Source organism: Lagenorhynchus albirostris, chromosome 11, assembly GCF_949774975.1.
Source record: "Lagenorhynchus albirostris chromosome 11, mLagAlb1.1, whole genome shotgun sequence".
NCBI lineage: Eukaryota > Metazoa > Chordata > Mammalia > Artiodactyla > Delphinidae > Lagenorhynchus > Lagenorhynchus albirostris.
The window spans coordinates 5,284,939-5,303,873 of record NC_083105.1 but is presented as its reverse complement, the minus strand read 5'-3'; the positions used below and the strand labels follow the sequence as shown (position 1 = coordinate 5,303,873).

Genomic DNA, 18,935 nt, shown 5'->3' with positions numbered 1-18,935 from the left:
CTCTCAAGAAGATATACAAAGGGCACATAAGCACATGAAAATATACTAAACATCATTAACCTTTAGGAGAATGCTAATCACAACCATAATGAGATATCACTTCACATTCCCCAGTATTGCTATAATCTAAAAGGCAGACAATAACAAATGTTGGTGAAGATGCAGAAAAACTGGGACTCTTATACATAGCCGGTGGGAACGTAAAATGGTGCAGCTACTGTAAAACCGTTGAACAGTTTCTCAAAGAGCTAAACATAGAGTTTCTATATAACCCAGCAATTCCACTCCTAGGCATATGCCCAAGATGATTGAAAACACGTGTCTACATGAACATTTGTACATGAATGTTCACAGAAGCATTACTCATAATAGAAAAAAAAAAAGGAACCAACCTGCATGTTCACCAATTGATGAATGGATCAACAAAATGTGGTATCACAGTACAATGGAATATTAATCAGCCATAAAAAGGAGTGAAACACTCTTGTCCCTCAGTGCCATGGGGGACTGGTTACAGGACCCCCCATGGATACCAAAATCTGTGGGTGCTCAAGTCCCTTATATAAAATGGCATGGTATTTGCATATAACCTATACACATCCTCCTATATACTTTAAATCATCTCTAGATTCTTATAACACCTAATACAATGTAAATGTTATATAAATAGTGATAAATACAGTGTAAACACTATCTAAATAGTTGCCATGCACAGACAATTCAAGTTTTGTTTTTTGGAACTTTCTGGAAATTTTTCAAATATTTTTGATCCACGGTTGGTTGAATCCACAAATGCAGAACCCACGAACACAGAGGGCTGACTGTACTGGTGTGTGCTACCACATGGATGAACCTTGGAGGCACTATGCTAAGTGGAAGAAGTGAGACACAAGGGCTACATATTGTATGATTTTATTTCTATGAAATGTCCTCTGTAGGCAAACCCATAGAGACAGAAAGCAGGGTCCTGGTTTCCAGGCTCTGGGGAGAAGGAGGAAAGGGAGAGTGACTGCTGAAGGGGACAGGGTTTCTTTCTGGGGTGATGAAAATATTCCAGAGTTAGTGTTGATGGTTGCACAACATTGTGAATATACTAAAACCCACTAAATTGTATACTTTTTAAAAGGGAATTTTATAGTATGTGAGTTAGATCTTTAAAAAAAAAGCCAGCTGCCATTCATGATCAAAAGTCACAGAAAAATGAGCACAGAGGGGAACTTCCTCGACTTGATAGGGAGTTTCTACAAAAACCCAATAGCTAACTTCATACTTAATGGTCAAGACTGAGTGTGCTTTTCCCCCAAGAATGGGAACAAGGCCAGGACGTTCCCTCTCACTATTTTCATTCAACATAGTGCTGGGAGTTCTAGCCAGAGCAATGAGGAAAGGAAAAAAAGGAAATAAAAGACGTTCAGATTGGAAAGGAAGAAATAAAACTGTCCTTACTTGCAGTTGGCCCGACTGTCTACATAGAAAATCCCAAAGCATTTACCCAAAACAACAATAACAACTTCCTAGAACAATAAGTGAATTCAGCAAGGTCACAAGATGCAGGTGAATATACAGGAATCAATTTTATTTGTATATGCTAACAATGGACACAAGGTCAGCGAAATTTAAAATACAATACCATATACAATCACTCAAAAATACATAGATGTATATCTAACAAAATTTGTACAGGATTTGTATGCAGAAAACAATAAAACACTGATCAAATTAAATTTTATTAAATTAAATTAAAAATTAAATTTTAAAAGATTTAAATAGAGAAAGAGATGCACGGTGAAATAGTTTGGAAGAATCAACACAATAAAGAGTCAGTTCTCCCCAAAATGATATGCAGGTTTCATGCAGTGTCTATCAAAGCCCACGCAAGATTTATTTTTTTGGGGCGGGGGGGGGGTGTGCTGGGCCTTGCCACTTCATTGACACCAAAGATCCCAGGCTCTGCTGGGACTTCCTGGGGGTCTGACATCAGGCAGCCTCTGCCTTTGAGATGGGGTAGCTCAACGGGCTAGCGCTAGAGCCGGCTCAGTTCTGGGTCCTTAACCTCAATCCAGGGAGGGCAGCTGCCTTTCCGAGTCACAGCTGGTCAAGCACAGGTTGTAGAAGGAGTTGGAGTCAAAGGCTGAGCTTACCTCTCGCCAGCCCACCCACCCAGCAGCCTGTAGTTCACGGGGGTTTTTCGGATCACCCCAGCAGTGAGGGTCCAATACCAGGACGTAGGCTTCCGTGCCTGGGCCAAGCAACGCCTCTGACTGGGCATCCGCATCCCCTCCAACCATTACAGGCCCCCCCCAGGCCCCTGCCAAGTGGGAACAGAGCCTCTCCAGTTCCCCCAGAAGCGCTGCTCCACGGGGCACGTGACATGGGCACCCTTGGGGACCCCCGAAGTGGTCGAGGCAGAGGCTGGCCTCTACACAGCCGATCCATCCCCGAGAGCCCCGGAGCCCGGGGGGCTTGTCGCCCATGTCCTCCAGGGCCGCCTGCACTGCAGCCGGTTCGGGTACGCCCGCCGGCCGGCCCTCTGGCCACGAGCACAGCGTTTGCAGAGTGCGGTAGCCGCAGTCCCGGCCCCGGTCGTCCACGCCGTCGCAGCCGTAATGGTAGTAAATGTAATGGCCCGAGAGGAGGGCCAGGCGAGCGCGGCCGCGGCCGGGCGGGGCCCGGCCCAGGTGGACGTCCTTCAGCGGCTCCAGGGCGGTGGGCGGGAGCGGCGGTCGCCGGGCCAGGCAGATGCGTCCTGCAGGCGGCGCGGGGCGAACTCCAGGGAGAACTCTGGGCTCTAGCGCTTCCTCTCGGCCCCGAGTCTTGGGCGAACTGTGGGCAGGCGAAAGGGCCCTGGGGTCGCTCTCCCCCGACCCCAGGCGCGCCCCGCGGCGATGAGCCAAGATTTTTTGTAGATATACAGAAGATTATTCTAAAATATATATGGAAAGGCAAAGGACCTAGCTAAAGAAAATAGCTAAAACAATTTCGAAAAAGAATAATGAAGTGAGATATATCAGTCTGCCCGATTCAAGACTTGTAATATAGCTACAGTAATTAAGACTGTATTATATTGGTGGAGGGATAGACATATAGATCAATGGAACAGAATAGAGAACCCAGAAATAGACCCATACAAATATGTCCAATTGATATTTGACAAAGATGCAAAAGCAACCCAATGGAGGAAAGATAGCTTTTTCAACAAACGGTGTTGGAGTAATTGAACATTCATAGGTTTAAAAAAAAAAAAAAAACTTAATCTGTCTCACATCTTATGCAAAAATTATCTCAAAATGGATCACAGACTTAAATGTAAAATATAAAACTTTAAATAGATAAAATCTTTGCAGGGCTAGGCAAAGAAATCTTAGATTTGACACCAAAAGCATGATCCATAAAAGGAAAAATTGATAAATTGGACTCCATTGCAATTTAAAACTTTTGCTCTGTGAAGAACTCTGTTAAGAGTATGAAAATACAAACCAGAGATTAGGAGAAAATGGCCTACAAAAGACGGGTATCCAAAACATAAAGAACTCTCAAAACTCAACAGTTGGGTTTCCCTGGTGGCGCAGTGGTTGAGAGTCCGCCTGCCGATGCAGGGGACACGGGTTCGTGCCCCGGTCCGGGAAGATCCCACATGCCGCGGAGCGGCTGGGCCCGTGAGCCATGGCCGCTGGGCCTGCGCGTCCGGAGCCTGTGCTCCGCAACGGGAGAGGCCACAGAAGTGAGAGACCCGCGTACCGCAAAAAAAAAAAAAAAACCTCAACAGTAAAACAACAAACAACGCAATTAGAAAATGGGCCAAATACATGATGAAGAGACATTTCACCCAAGAGGCTATACAGATGGCAAATAAACACATGAAAAAATGTTTACCATCATTAGCCATTAGGGAAATGAAAATTAAAACCATAAAGAGATACCATTACACACATATGAGAATGGCTAACATAAAAAATAGTAACAACACCAAATGTCAGTGGGGATGCAGATAACCCGGATACGTTGCTGATGGGAATGCAAATCTGCCCACCCACTCTGGAAAACTGTGACAATTTCTTTTCAAAACTAAGAGTGCAACAGCCATAGAACCCAGCGATTGCACTGCAGACACTTATCCCAGAGAAATGAAAACGTCAGGAGGCACTGAAGTGGAAGGGAAGTGGGTGTGGCTATAAAAGGGCAACAGGAGGATCTTCTGTTTCTTGACTCTATCAAGGTCAATATCTTGGTTGTGATGGTGCACCATGAGTTTGTAAGACGTTACCATTGCGGGGAATGGAGTAAAGGGTACACAGTTCTCTCTGTATTGTTTATTACACATGCACGTGAAGGGGGCTTTGCTAGGGAGGACATCACTGAGAGTGGAGCTGGGGGGACGTTTTCCATACCTTCTAGTGGAATATCCAGCTGGCTCTGGATGTGATCTTGGAGTTCTGGGGAAAGGTCCCTTGGAAAGTTATTTATAGACAGATGGTGGTTCAGACCAGGAAGAGAGCATAAACAAAAAGTAGCAAAGGGTTGAGAGCTGTGCAGTCCATGGTTTAGAGGTCTAGGAAATGAGGGGGACCTGCTGAAGAGTGGCCAGAAGGGAAGAAGGAAACCGTGGAAGCCAAGAATAGGCTTCAGGGAGGAGGAGAGGTGGCCACCATGTCAAAGTCTTCTCATGGGTATGGTCATCGTTCAAACCGGCATGCTTTTGAGAGCTGAACAAGTTGATAATTGAACTAATGCGTTTTCTGAAACTTTGTTTATGGCCCAACGAATTAGTTTATTATATTGTTCTATGGCCATGACACTGATACTTTTGTGAAGAATGCTCTTTTTTTCAATATGGTCTTATTATTCTTTGTTTTGTCATAACATCGCTTGCAGTCTTACTTCGAGTTGCATTCTGTGATGATAAATTTAAATCTGTTGATATTTTCCACCAACTCTTCTTTGTAGACTAGATTTTAATTGAGAAAGTCCTCTTCCTATGGGTACTAAGGTACCAGGTAAACTCAGAAAAACTTTAGTAAATGGAAGATATTCTCAATTCTATTTTTAAAATAAATTTATTTGTTTGTTTACTTGTTTATTTATTTATTTTTGGCTGTGTTGGGTCTTCGTTGCCGTGTGCGGGCTTTCTCTAGTTGCGGCGAGCGGGGGCTACTCTTCGTAGCGGTGCGCGGGGTTCTCATTGCTGTGGCTTCTCTTGCTGTGGAGCATGGGCTCTAGGCGCACAGCCTTCAGTAGTTTTGGCTCACGGGCTCTAGAGCTCAGGCTCAGTAGCCGTGGCGCACGGGCTTAGTTGCTCCGCGGCACGTGGGATCTTCCCGGACCAGGGCTCAAACCCGTGTCCCCTGCATTGGCAGGCGGATTCTTAACCACTGTGCCACCAGGGAAGTCCCTCAATTCTATTTTTTAATTGAATGTATAAATATTCCAGCTCAAATAGCTCCATAAGTTGTCATTTTAACTCAGTTTTGACAGAATAGGCTACCGTTCTATGACAAATATTTTCATAAGCCAAAACGTTCCCTCAAATTTTGTTTATTATTCTTTTGAGTGTTTCATCAAATTTAAAGACTGCAAAATTGTAGGCCTTCTTGATTTCCTCCCATTCCAGTACAGAATATAAATTTATCCAATTAAAACTAGGAATCTCACCAAAAGATTCTTCCCATATTGTTGAGATATTCCATATTCTTCCAATATTGTTGAGATATTCCAAAAACAATTATGGAATGTGAAAATCAGAACTTGAACACATTGGAATGCTCAGCATTTAATTCCTTCAGCTCCTCCCTTGCTTTTGTAGAGATGAATTTCAATGTTTCCCCGTTGGCAAGGATTGTTTCTAAAAATTACAATTCGCTAAAGTTTCAAAGCTCAAAATTCTTGACACCCATTTAATGAATACTTTGATTAAAGATCTCCAGCAGATTCTGAACACAGTGTAACAAAATAATTAGAAGACTCGTTTACAGAAAGTTCAATCCCATTCTAAGGCACTAGGTTGATGTACAAAGTAGGTCTTCTAAGGCGCCAACATTTCAAGGGACTGATTAATGACTGCAGAAAATCCAGAAAGGAAACACCAGGAGCCTGAGGTCTGTTTTTGTATCCAATACTAACTTTGTCACAAAAATCTTTGTAGCTTAATTTCTCAAATGGCATGTATGAAAATACTTCTCATTGTTGATGGATAAAATATCACAGATTATTTGGGTGCAACTAAGAATAACATGTTCGCTGCAACCAATCCCAAGTACATCCGTGCTCCACTGGTTTTTTAGTTTAATGAAAACACGGCTTTTTCTCAGGACACTGTTATAAATCATCTCTGTTATCAAACTCTCCTCATTTACCTGGATTGAGTGTGTCTTTTGTTTTCTGCTTAGATCCAGGCTGATACTAATCCCTTCAGAAAACATCTTGGCATGTATCAGGAAAGGCGAAAATGGACGGAGCAGAAGTCCTGCCCCCAAATCTCATGCACAAGTGCTGTGGGAACCCTGTGTAAGACTGTCCGTAGCGGTGATGTTCATAACAGCAAAAGAACTGGAAATAACGCAAAAGCTCATCAACTGTAGGCTGCAAAAATAAACTGGAATAATGTTTAGTAATGATTCTCAAATTTTAGCGTACATCGGAATCTCCTGGGAGGGTTGACCCCACCCCCAGAGTTTCTGATTCATTCAATAGGTCTGGGATGGACCCAAGAATTTACATTTCTAACAAGGCTTCCGGTGACACTGATGCGGCTGCTCTGGGGACCCACTTTGAGAACTGCTCCTGCAGAGCGATGAAAATCAATGAGCTACTCCTACAAGGATGAGTCTTCCAAACATCGTAATGAGTGAAAGAAGACACAAAGAACGTGTATCATATAATCTCTTTATACAAAGTTCAAAACCAGGAAAGACTAAACTTTGTTTCTTATGGGTACATACTAGGTGATAAGTGTGCTAAGAAAAATGAGACAATTACTACTACAAACTTCAGGATAATAATACCCCAAGGCAGGGAGAGGGTCCATCACGAGGAAGAGAGAACGTGCCTAGTCTTCTAGATTACAGGCAACAGAGGGGTTCTCAACCCGAGTAGTAATCACACGGACGTTTCCTTTCATAGTTATTTAATAAAGCACACACTTGTGTTTTGTGTGCTTTGTATGTGTATTATATTTCTCAACACAAAGTTTTAGAAAAGAGAAGGGAACCTGGGCAGAGAGAAAATTGGAGGAGGGAGATTGGCTAAGAGACAGTGAGTATGAACACACCTCTTGCCATGAGTTTTACTGTGCAAGGGAAGGGGAGAGTGGGCAGTGGCCGGGGGAGGGAGAAACAGCGAGCTCAAGAACCACTTTATAAGATGGGAAAATAACATGATGTTTGTATGTTTATGTGACTAAGGAAACATTGATGAAGCAAGAGAAAGATGGTAGAATGGCCAGAATGAGGATGTGGAGTGGGGGAGGGACCTCAGTAGGAGAAGGATCTAGAGACAGTGGGGGAGGAGCTGGTCCACCAGGAGCATGGGAAGTCTTCCACAGTCACAGGAGAGAAGCAGAGGTGTGGGATGTGGGCAGGTGAGGTGGCAGGAGCTCATGGCATATCTCCTCTTGTTGCTTCTATTCTCCTGGTGAAAGGAGTGTTTGAGCTTGCTCAGGTGACCAGAATAAGGTACCACATGATCGGATGGTCAAACAACAGAAATCCATTGTGCTGGAGACTGCAAGTGTGAGATGCAGGTGTCGGCAGGGTTGCTTCCTTCCGAGGCCTCTCTCCTCAGCTGCTATAGATGGTTTCACTCAGCATGTCTGTGTCCCAATCTCCTCTTCTCATAAGGGCACCATTCATATTGGATGAGGGCCCATCCATATGACCTCATGTAACCTTAACACCTCTTTGAAAACACTATCTCCAAATGCAGTCACAATCTGAGGTCCTAGGGGTTAGTATTTCAACACACAAAGTTGGGGAGGGGGACACGCAATTCAGCCCCTAACAAGAAGGAAGTTCGTTAGCTGAGAGGGATAAAGAGGTGAAGAGGAGGAGATGAAGATTTGAGGAAGAGAAGCAAGTGCAGAACCGTTTTCTAGGACAGTCGGAGAATCGCGGTCTGGGTGAGCAGAGGGTGGTTGTTGCATGGCGTTAAGCGCCCTTTGGAGGGCGGAAATTCTGATCAATTTCCCTTTCCTTTACATGCTCTCATTTAATTTGTTCTCATCAGTTTTCGTCTTTCTTCTTGTGGAGTTATGGCAAAGAGGGAGAAGGCAAATACCACAATTCCATCTGTGTGGGATTAAAGGACAGGATTTTTTGAGGAATCTCTCAAGTCCAAGGCTGGTAAGAAAAGACTCACAGTGCCTGGTACTCTGGTAGCCTCACAGGGGCTCTCTCAGCCCTGAGCTGGGCTGCTGGACACGCCATGGATTACATTTTATGGGAGGCATGATCCCTGCCCGCTTCTCCATCTTTTTGTAGTCAGACATGGAAAACCAGTATGGCTGCAGAGAATGCACTCTTGGGGCTTAGGCAGCAAGAAGCCCAGAGTAAACACTATCTGTGCAGGGGATTGTCTTGGAATGCTAGCTGCTAGCCTTGGGGATCAAGTGAGGTGTTGAATTTGTGCTGCTGGAAGAAGGAGAGCCCCTGCTCACAGGAATATCTGTAGTAGATCACACGAATGTCCAGAGCCATTTGCTAGACAATCCTGTTGGTCCCTCCACATAAGATAAGCATTTGAGGCTATAAATTTCCCTCTAAATACTATTTTCACTGCATCCCTCAAGTTTCGATATTTAGTATTTTGTCTTCATTCAATTATTTTATAAGTTTCGTTATAGTTTAATCTTGGAGCCATGAATTATGTGGAAGTATATTTTTTATTTCCAAATCTAGATCTTTTCTAATTATCTAGAGATTATTTATTCAAACTTAAAGGCATTGTGATCAGAGAATGATCCAGTTCATTGTCCATTTTCATAAATGCCCAAGTGTGCTTGAAAAGAATTTGTATTCCACAGTTGTCTATACAGTTATATATATGTCTACAGTCATATATATAGTTATATATATATATGAAACTTTATATAAGGTTTAGTGATTTTATTATTTAACTATTCTCTACTTTTCCTAAATTTTCATCTGCTTAATCTAACAATTGCTGAGAGAGGTATCTTAAAAGTTCCCAACATTGGTGAATTTATCTCTTTATAATTTTGTCAATTGTTGTTTTATATGTTTTGTTGGTCTATTATTAAGTACGCACAACATTTTAATTGTTATATATTCCTAGTTAATTGAACTGTTTATCATTATAAGTGGCACTTTTAATCTCCAGTAAAATGTTTTACATTAAAATCAATTGGCCTTGTATCGATACACCTCTAAGCTTTCTTTTAGTGAGTGGCGTTCCATTTTTTTATGCCCTTATGTCTTAGGTGTATCTATTGTTAATAGCACATAGCTAGATTTTTTAAAAATCCAATATGACAATCTTTATCTTTCAACTGTAGAGTTTACAAGTTTACTTTATTTGTATCTATCGTAATTATAATTCTATTTGGATTCATTTCTGCCAACACATTAGGTGCTTTCAAATTGTCCCACCAATTCTGTCTTTTTCGATCCTTCCTTGATTTCTTTTGGATTAAGTTCTTTTTCCTCTTTCCATTTTCTCCCTTTATTCATTTGGAAGTTACATTCCTATTTTTCTTCCTTCAATCATTACTCTAGTAATTTTAATAAGGAATTCTGAGATTCATCGCAAGCTCTACTCTTTATCTTAAACAACACAAGAACCTAAACCATTTTAACCGTGATCACTCCTTTTCTGGCCTCTATTATTAACGGATAATGTAAAATCATACAAAATTTACAACCCCATGAAATGTTGTTCTTCTACATAATCAATTTTGCCCGAATATTCAGCTCTGTGTTTGCTCATCCTTGTTTCTCATTCATCTGACCTTCCACTAAAAAGCACTTTCTTCTGCTTGAATTCTCTCTAACGAAGGCCCGTGGGGGCAAACCCTTGCGGTTTTTCGAATGTTTGAAGACGTCTTTATTTTATCTTCATTCTTAAAAGGCATTTTTGCTGGAGAGGTAGTTCATTTCTTCCTGCATGTTGAAGGTATTTGCCGCTGTCTTCAGACCATGCTTTGTGCTAGTGAGAACCAGCCATTCTTCTCATTCTCCCCTGCTGCCTCCCTCTCTCTCCCCCTCCCTCCAGTTTTCCCACTTTGAGTGTGAATTTCTCTTACCTCTTCTGTTTGGAAGTGATTGGGTTTCCTGATTTCAAGGATTGATCTCTCACGTTAGTTCTGGAAATTTGTCAATAAACATCCCAAGCGTTGCTCAGCCCCACACACTCACTGCTCTTCTGGAACACAGCGACCAGGCTATTATTCCTTCTCAGTCTGCGATCTCTGTACATTATCTATGTTTCTCAGTCTACTTCATATTTCTGTCACTTTGTCCCACTGCACTGTGTTCTGGATAATTTTTTCAGGCATACTTCAAGTTCATTAATTCTTTTTTTCAAGTTCATTAATTCTTTTTACTTTTCCCTGCTGTATTGAAGGCTGTGGCATATTTATTTCTATACACTATGCAAAAATCAATTGTACAGGCTTCCCTGGTGGCGCAGTGGTTGAGAGTCCGCCTGCCGTTGCAGGGGACATGGGTTCGTGCCCCGGTCCGGGAAGATCCCACATGCCGCGGAGCGGCTGGGCCCGTGAGCCATGGCCGCTGAGCCTGCGCGTCCGGAGCCTGTGCTCCACAACGGGAGAGGCCACAACGGTGAGAGGCCCGCGTACCGCAAAAAAAAAAAAAAAATCAATTATACATAGATTAAAGATCTAAGAGTGAGTAGCAAAATTCTGAAATCTTTAGAAGAAAGTGTAGAAGTACATCATTTTTTACCATAGAGTTAGGAAGCATCCCCTAAACGAGACACTAAAACTCAAGCTACATGGAGGGGATTGATAAATTCAGTTCATCGATATGGTGAACTTCTTTGCACTCCTGCACATACACACACACGCATGCACGCACGCACACGTGCACACACAACATAAAATGAAGGCCAGCCAGAGTGAAGATGAGAAAAGATAATTGCGTAAGTTATAACCAGGAAGGATTAGCAGACAGAATGTATGGAGAATGCCCACCAATCAATAAGAAAAAGAGTCATTCAACAGGAAAATGAGGAAAGACAGTGAAGAGTCGGTTCTTAGATGGGGGAACCCAAAGGCCAGCAAACAGATAAAGAAATGTTCAGCCTCACTAGTGTCGACGAAAAATTAATCAGTTGATCTAAGAAAGAAATAGAAATGTTTATTTGAACCAAATTGAGGATTATAACCCAGGAGCAGCCTCCAGAAAGCGCTGAGAACTGTTCTGCCCCTTAGAAGTTAAGACACAGGTAGGTTTTGTGAGACAGAAGGCTGAACGTTAAATGAAGTGTTGTTATTTTTTATGAATCTTGATGATGATTCCAAGCACATATATATTGTTATTACGAAATTTTACCACAAACATGTTGTACATTCTTTTCAGAATGTATTTCATGATAAAACTTTTAAGAAGTAATTAAGGTTGGAAACAGCATAACTTGTATATGTTTGTTTGTCCCGTGACGTGGCAATCTGAGTTTTGTTTTTGTTATTAATTTTTATTGGAGTATAATTGCTCTACAATGTTGTGTTAGTTTCTGCCATACAGCAAAGTGAATCAGCTACACGTATACATATATATCCCCTCTTTTTTGGATTTGCTTCCCATTTGGGATGGACATATATACACACACTACTGTGTATAAAACAGATAACTAATGAGAACCTACTGCATAGCACAGGGGACTCTACTCAGTGCTCTGTGGTAACTTAAACGACATATTATTGACAGTTGACACGATTCGGATCTAAGCATCCTCGTGGCCCCTTGCAAGATCAAGATCAAGAAGGAATGTTATTGTTTTTATATAAATTTATTTATGTATTCCTTTCACCACCAGGGAAGCCCAGGAATGTTGTCTTTTAAGGAGCTGTCTTGTTGATTCTGGGAGAATGTTGTTTTCCATGAGCATATATTTCTGCTGTTGGGGAGGTTTCTGTTTTCCATTGAGCATATATTTCTGCTGTTGGGGAGGTTTGGTCGATGCCTAATGCAGATACACAACGCACAGTGTGGGGAGAGAGGAGGCCAAAGAGCGGAGAAAAATGTTTTATGTTTAACTTGCTCTTGTCTTGCCATAAAACATGAATTTTATTTCACCCTAGCAATCAAGAAAATGTAAGTTAAATCCACAATGGATCGCCATATTTTTGCACCATCTCTATGTGTTCCTTTGTGGTCCTCTACTCAATGCTTTTGCTTTTATCTGTTTTATATGAACCTAGATTAAAGAATCAAGATTTGGACTTCCCTTGTGACGCAGTGGTTAAGAATCTGCCTGCCAATGCAGGGGACATGGGTTCGAGCCCTGGTCCGGGAAGATCCCACATGCCGCGGAGCAACGAAGCCTGTGCGCCACAGCTACTGAGCCTGCGCTCTAGAGCCCATGAGCCACAACTGCTGAACCTGAGTGCCACAACTACTGAAGCCTGAGTGCCTAGAACCCGTGCTCCGCAACAAGAGAAGCCACCGCAATAAAAAGCCCGCGCACCACAACAAAGAGTAGCCCCAGCTCGCCACAACTAGAGAAAGCCCGCGTGCAGCAGTGAAGGCCCAACACTGCCAGAAATAAATAAATAAAATAAATAAATTTATTTAAAAAAAAGAATCAAGTCTTTGTACAATGATTCCTTCCCAAACACAGCAACACTTACCCCCTGCGGGATTCCTGCTTCCACAAGACATGGATTCCTGCCTGGTTTTTTTTACATTTACCTTCAAATCTATAAATAGTACCCTTATGTTGTTACTGATTACTTAGATTTAGGGATTATCTATCAAAGTCCTATTATGGAAGATGATGATTCAGTTTCCTGTCGTGGCTGCAAACCCCACACAATCTTCTCTCTCTCTGTCTCTGTCTCTGTCTCTGTCTCTGTCTCTCTCTCTCTCTCTCACACACACACACACACACACACACACACACACACATGCACACAAGCTTCCTCTCTTCCTCCCGTTCCTACTGTGATTGTGGTTAGATCAGTATGCTCATGTCCATTTTCCTTCCTGTTTCCCAGATCTTATTTCAGTTGTTTCTTCTCCTTTTCTCTTTGTCCTCGTGGATTAATATCTCTTAAAAATCCACATTTTCTAAAGCCATGCTAGTGGGTTTGAAGAAGGAAGGTAAGAAGTAGTGTGCATTTCATAAACCACGTTCAGCATCTTAATTTCTATCCTAATGTCTTCATCTATTTTCATCTTGTTTACTGTAGGCACAATGTTTCTATCATCCTGAAACACGTACTCTTTCAAACGTTTGCAAAATGAGTGAATTCATCTTACAATCGGTGTCAAAGATCTGCCCCGTCCCCCAGCCTAGGGTGGGGCATAGGATGACCACTGTCCCACTTTCCCCAGGACTGAGGGCTTCCTGGGATGTGGGACTTTCCATTTTAAAATCCAATGAGTCCATCCCCCTGCTCAGAGGTGACCTGGTTGCAGAGGCCCGAGCTGTGACCTCAGTCTGTCCTTGTCACCTAGTTCATCTGTGGATACTGGTATCACCACAAGCATTTCACTTTGAACCTAAATGTGCACACTTGATTTCTCTTTAATTTTTTTTAAAAAATGAAAGTAAAAACCTTCTGTTTCTTCTCTCCACACTCTAAAGGGAAACTCTGCTTCCTTCTGTGCGTCTTAATACTCTGACCTCCAAATGTGTGGGGTTTTTGCTCCACACCAAACAGTTCTCCAGTTCTCTGCAGACACTGGCTAGGTGCCCTACAATTTAACCCAGCTCTGACACTCTCTACCCAGAGTGACCACAGACCCCACAGGTTAAGGGCTCAGTCCCACAAGACTGTCCCCCACCCCAAGATGTCCCAGGCTGTCACCTGTGCTTCTGACAGACTCACTATGAATTGGAGGTTCCCATGACTCCTTTCTCAGGTTTGAGAATTTGCTAGTGGGGCTCACAGGACTCAGAAAGCAGTTTACTTACTAGATTACTGGTGTATGATAAAGGATACACTTTAGGAACAGCCAGACGGCCGAGATGCAAAGGGCGAGGTGGGGATGAAGGGGCACGGAGCTCCCATGCCCCCTCTAGGGCACCATCCTCCCAACACCTCCATCCATTCAGCATCCTGGAAGCCCATGCTTTAGGGATTTTTATGGAGGCTTCATCACATAGCCATGATTGATTAAATCGTTAGCCATTGGTGATTAACCCAAGCTTCAATTCGTCTCCCCTTCCTGAAGGTCAAAGGTAGTGGAAAGAGGCTGAAAGTTCCAACCCTCTGATCACCAGCCCCTATTATTAGGGACTTTCCAAAAGCCACCCTATTAGTATAAACTCAAGTGTGGTCGAAAGGAGCTTCTTATGAATAATGAAAGACACTCTTCACTTTTTTTTTTTTCGGTACGCGGGCCTTTCACTGTTGTGGCCTCTCCCGTTGCGGAGCACAGGCTCCGGACGCGCAGGCTCAGCGGCCACAGCTCACGGGCCTAGCCACTCCGTGGCACGTGGGGTCTTCGCAGACCGGGACACGAACCCGCGTCCCCTGCATTGGCAGGCGGACTCTCAACCACTGTGCCACCAGGGAAGCCCCTCTTTTCACTTTTAACACTCTTATCACTTAGGAAATACCAAGAGTTTTAGGAGCTCTGTGCTAGGAAGTGGTATGAAGATCAAATATATATTTCTTATTATAAATCACAACATTACACTAGGACAAGATGATGAAGCATTAAAAACAAAAGTTCCCCCTTAGTCGGTTCCTCCATGTTGCCTGGAAGAATCATGAATCACTCTTATAGAAATGAAGCCTGTTGCAGAGTAGACCGCATGGTCAGCTGCTCAATCACATGTCAAGGCTGCACTTTGGTGGGTTTGTTTTGTGTCTTTTAATTTGAGACTTATATTTGAAGCTGTGTCGGTATTTGTATCAGTCAGCTATAGTCATAATAATGCTGCATAACAAACTGCTCCCAAACTCATGGCTTAAACACCATTTTATTTTCTCTCATGTGCCTGTGATTGGTGGGAGGTCAGCTGGCAATGACTGGGCTGGGTTTAACCCTAAGCTGCAGGTTGAATGCAGGTGTGCCCCTCATGTGTTCATTCAGGTGTGCAGGTTAAAGAGGCAGCAGCTACCCAAGGGGAGGCTCTGCTCATGGGATGGCAGAATCTCCAAAGTAACACACTTCACAAGCACATTCAAGGCTTTGCTGCAGCACATCCACTAATATCCTTTTGACCAAAACAGTTCCGCAGGTCAAGGAGCAGAGAATTAGGATCACTCACTACAGAGCCAAAGCAAGTCACATGATCAGCTCAGCATCAATGAGGCAGAGAAGTATACTCACCCACAGGTTTGGGGCAGGGGCTGAAGATTCTGGAACAGTAATCTAATCTATCTCAGCATCTTTATACTCACAGCCTGTCTCTCTTAATTGGCAAAACCATAGACCTGCAGGAATGCTTCCGTTTCAATTATTCAAGACAATGTTTGCCTCTGTCTTTGAGCTACTTCCCCTACTCGCCGCCCCAAAATGAATTTTGCCGTTACTTCTTAGAATATATTTTGTGTCACACCATCACAAACACACCCTTCAAATTCTGTGATTTTTTTCCCTGAGCTGCAATAACAGACAAAAAGACTGAAAGTTAATTCTGTGTATAAGTCCCATTCTTCTCACATACCTGTCAACGCATTAAAGACAGAGGACACTGCCAAATCTCTCAGAAGAGATTCCAGGCGCTCCAAGGCTTGGAGATGTTCTGGTGACCAATTCATTTCTCAAAAGGAAGATCACTCAGGAGCCAAATATCCCTCTGTCGATAGCTTCCAGCTACCTTTCAGAAGAAGCTGTTAAAACTCCTAGTGATAAGTCATTCAATTAAGGCGGAAAATGAAACTCTGCTCCCACTCCAAACCCTAGGAATCCTCGGTGTAGCACAGACTCAAACCAGCCATTCTGAAAGTAAGGAAGAGGTCCGATCACAAGCACAGGATCTGGGAAGCAGCAGTGTGCTGTGATTCGCCACCATGACAGCCAAGTGTGATTCAGAAGGAATTTTAGCGTCCAATTTTGACGGTGGTAAACAGAAAGCAATTCAGAAATTGGGATAGGATGGTGTAGGTGGGGTATAAACTGGTCAGAGAGGTTTTTTTTTCAACTCTTTCATTTATAGTAGTGTTTGTGATTTTCCTGAAAAACTACTATAAAATCAGTGGAGCACCTTATGCTTGGGGCCACCATAGGGACAAGGAAATAGAATTTGTGTGCCACCTCAAATCTTTTGGGGAAGAAGCCTGAGGGTAGATGGAGGCATGGACAGTTCCAGGCGCCCTGTGTGTCATTAGGTAAGCCTGGTTAGGGTGGGTGGCCAGGAAGGTCTCTGGGGAGGAAATGTGCCACCTAAGAGGGGCGTGGTAAGGAGTCAGCAACATGAAGAAAGGGCAGGAACATCTGGGCAGAGGCAGCAGGTGATGCAAACCAGGTAAGGAGGTTGGGCTTTATTAGAAGGGAAATGGGAGGCCTTTGGGATTTTCAGCTACGGCAGTGACGATGGGAACCCCTCGGACCAGGAGGCGGGCATTTCTCAGACGCAGGTACCAGCCCACCCTCGACATCCATGGACCAACTCTCAGCTCACTACTCAATGAACTACTTAACATTTACCTTTAAGTCAAAGTTCATTTATAATAAAAACCTCAAGTGCTTGATTTAGCCCCAGGGAATGTGGTTCTGTTTCTATTTTTCTAGAACAGTGCGTACAGAACACATAGGAGGCTGTCTTAGTCTGGGCTTCTCAGATGCACACTGGTTGAGGCCTGACGGACAGATTCAGCCACTGTGGACACAATGAGCCACTTTTTGAGTCAGACAGTTTATTACTGACAGAGGCGCCAAAGAGGCCTGAGCCCGGGTCCTTGGCCCACTCATCTAAGAGGACAGCTCCAAGGGCCGAGAGGGACCGGTGACTAAGATGCAGCCATGGGATGGCCTGTTGTTGAGGAGCCCGATCAAGGCTGCAGTTAAGTGGCTTTATATTTCGTGGGAGCCGCTTTAGATCACATGTCCCAGTGATGCCTCAGGGGGGTGAGGGAGGTGGGGTATTTATACACCACCCCTCACCGGTCACTGGGTGAGGGCTGCTCCCTGTGGGCATGAATCTTTCAGCAGGTCCGATGGGGCCAGGAATACTGCAGACCTGATGAACGGCTTGGGTCTTTATTCTACCAGATGCATGACCTTGAGAAAGCCACTGACCGCCCTGGACCTCTGTTTCCACATCTGCAAAATGGAGATCACAGCAGCATCTTTTGGTGCAAGAGACCGTTTTGCCCCAGACCCCCGCACAACCTCAGTCAGTCTCAGCCAGGCCACTGCTGGTGACCAGCCCTTCAGGGCTCTCGCTGAAGCTGGGGTGGGGGGAACTCACCTGGCCTTCCCTCTGGGGAGCCTGCAAATGTAGGGGAGTCACCGCCCCTCAGGACAGTCCTCAGCCAATGGGCAGGGGCACTTCCTGTCGTCCAGGTGGGCAGCTCCCAAGTGCCCGCGGTGTCCCTCCTCGCCTGCCCTACTCTCCCCACGCCCCCCCCCCCCCCCCGCTTCCTGCGAGCCAGCCTGCACCACACCTCGGCTTTCAAGGCAGCCCAAACAGAGCCACTTTCCTCACAGGCTTGCCGTGGGATTCGATGTGTTAATACAGAAGAGTCTAGAGCAGGACCTGTGATGGAGAGCTTTCCCATGCAGAGGAGAGAGCGGATTCTCACTTAGAAACAGCCACTCAGGCAGGTGACTGGAAACGGCTTTGGGGGCATTCAGAGCACATCTGGCAGGATGCGGTCTGCATGGTCCGGCAGAGGGATGGGGCTCAGATCGGGGCAGCCATGGAGATGCAAGGAGAGGGTCAGACTCCAGATACTGTGAAGAGGTAAAGTCTTCAAGATCTGGTGATGAATTAGGAAAAGAAGACGAGGGAGAGACAAATGTCAAGTCTGACTTCCAGACTGAAGTGCTGAGTGGGGGTCGGTGTCAGTCTGGGGGTGGGAGGACCAGTCCAGACCAGATTCGGGAACCACCCCACCCCCGGTCCTGAGGCTAGGGCCCAGCTGTGATGCCCCGAGGGGGGGCTCGAAGGAGAAAAGGGGAGCAGATCCCCCTCCCCAACAATCTGGGGAGCTGTTTTCTCTAGAACATCAGCCCACTTTTTAAAAGCAAGTAAAGCACAGGCAATGCTATAAAAGTTAATAATAGCGACTGTTTCCTGTAAGTTTGAGAGATTAAATCATTCTAAATTTCTATAAAGGTGGCCATCGCCTTCTGGAGAATGGAGAGATTGACTCGTTTAGTTTTTTTTCCTAGTTTGTTATTTCTACTGAATTAGAAAATCTCAGCTCAGAAGGACCAGGCTCTGACGACGGCAGGGAGCCCACGCTGACTCTTTCTAACGATTATGGAGGCTCAAGTCAAACGGGGCCAGGCAGATTGTTATGGAGAGATTCCAGATATATTATATGCAGCGTAAATACAAACCTAATCTAAACCTCCCAGAAAATGAACTCTACCACTTTGCCGGACCCCCAGACACTGGAAAGTGGGGCTTTTTAGTGCAGGAGGCAGCAGTGAGTGGACCCCTGACGCACTTGTTTCCTGCACACAGGAAATATTCCGGAAATGTTTCACGTCCTTTCGCAGCTTGTGGATGTGATCTTTTAAATGTGTCCAATCCTCGATTCCTTTTTCCAACAGTTCTCAGGATGGTGGTCTCTGTAAGGCATATGTGACTTTTCTGTCCTGAAATGACAGAGCCAG

General features: G+C 44.2%; 1 protein-coding gene across 1 annotated transcript; it reads right to left on the bottom strand.

The window, feature by feature from the left end:
- Positions 1 to 2,054: 2,054 nt before the first annotated feature.
- On the bottom strand, positions 2,055 to 2,474 carry LOC132529726 (inactive Ufm1-specific protease 1-like). The gene has a single exon (XM_060166602.1). The coding sequence runs from the start codon at positions 2,472 to 2,474 to the stop codon at positions 2,055 to 2,057; it is 420 nt and encodes a 139-aa protein (XP_060022585.1).
- Positions 2,475 to 18,935: the final 16,461 nt, after the last annotated feature.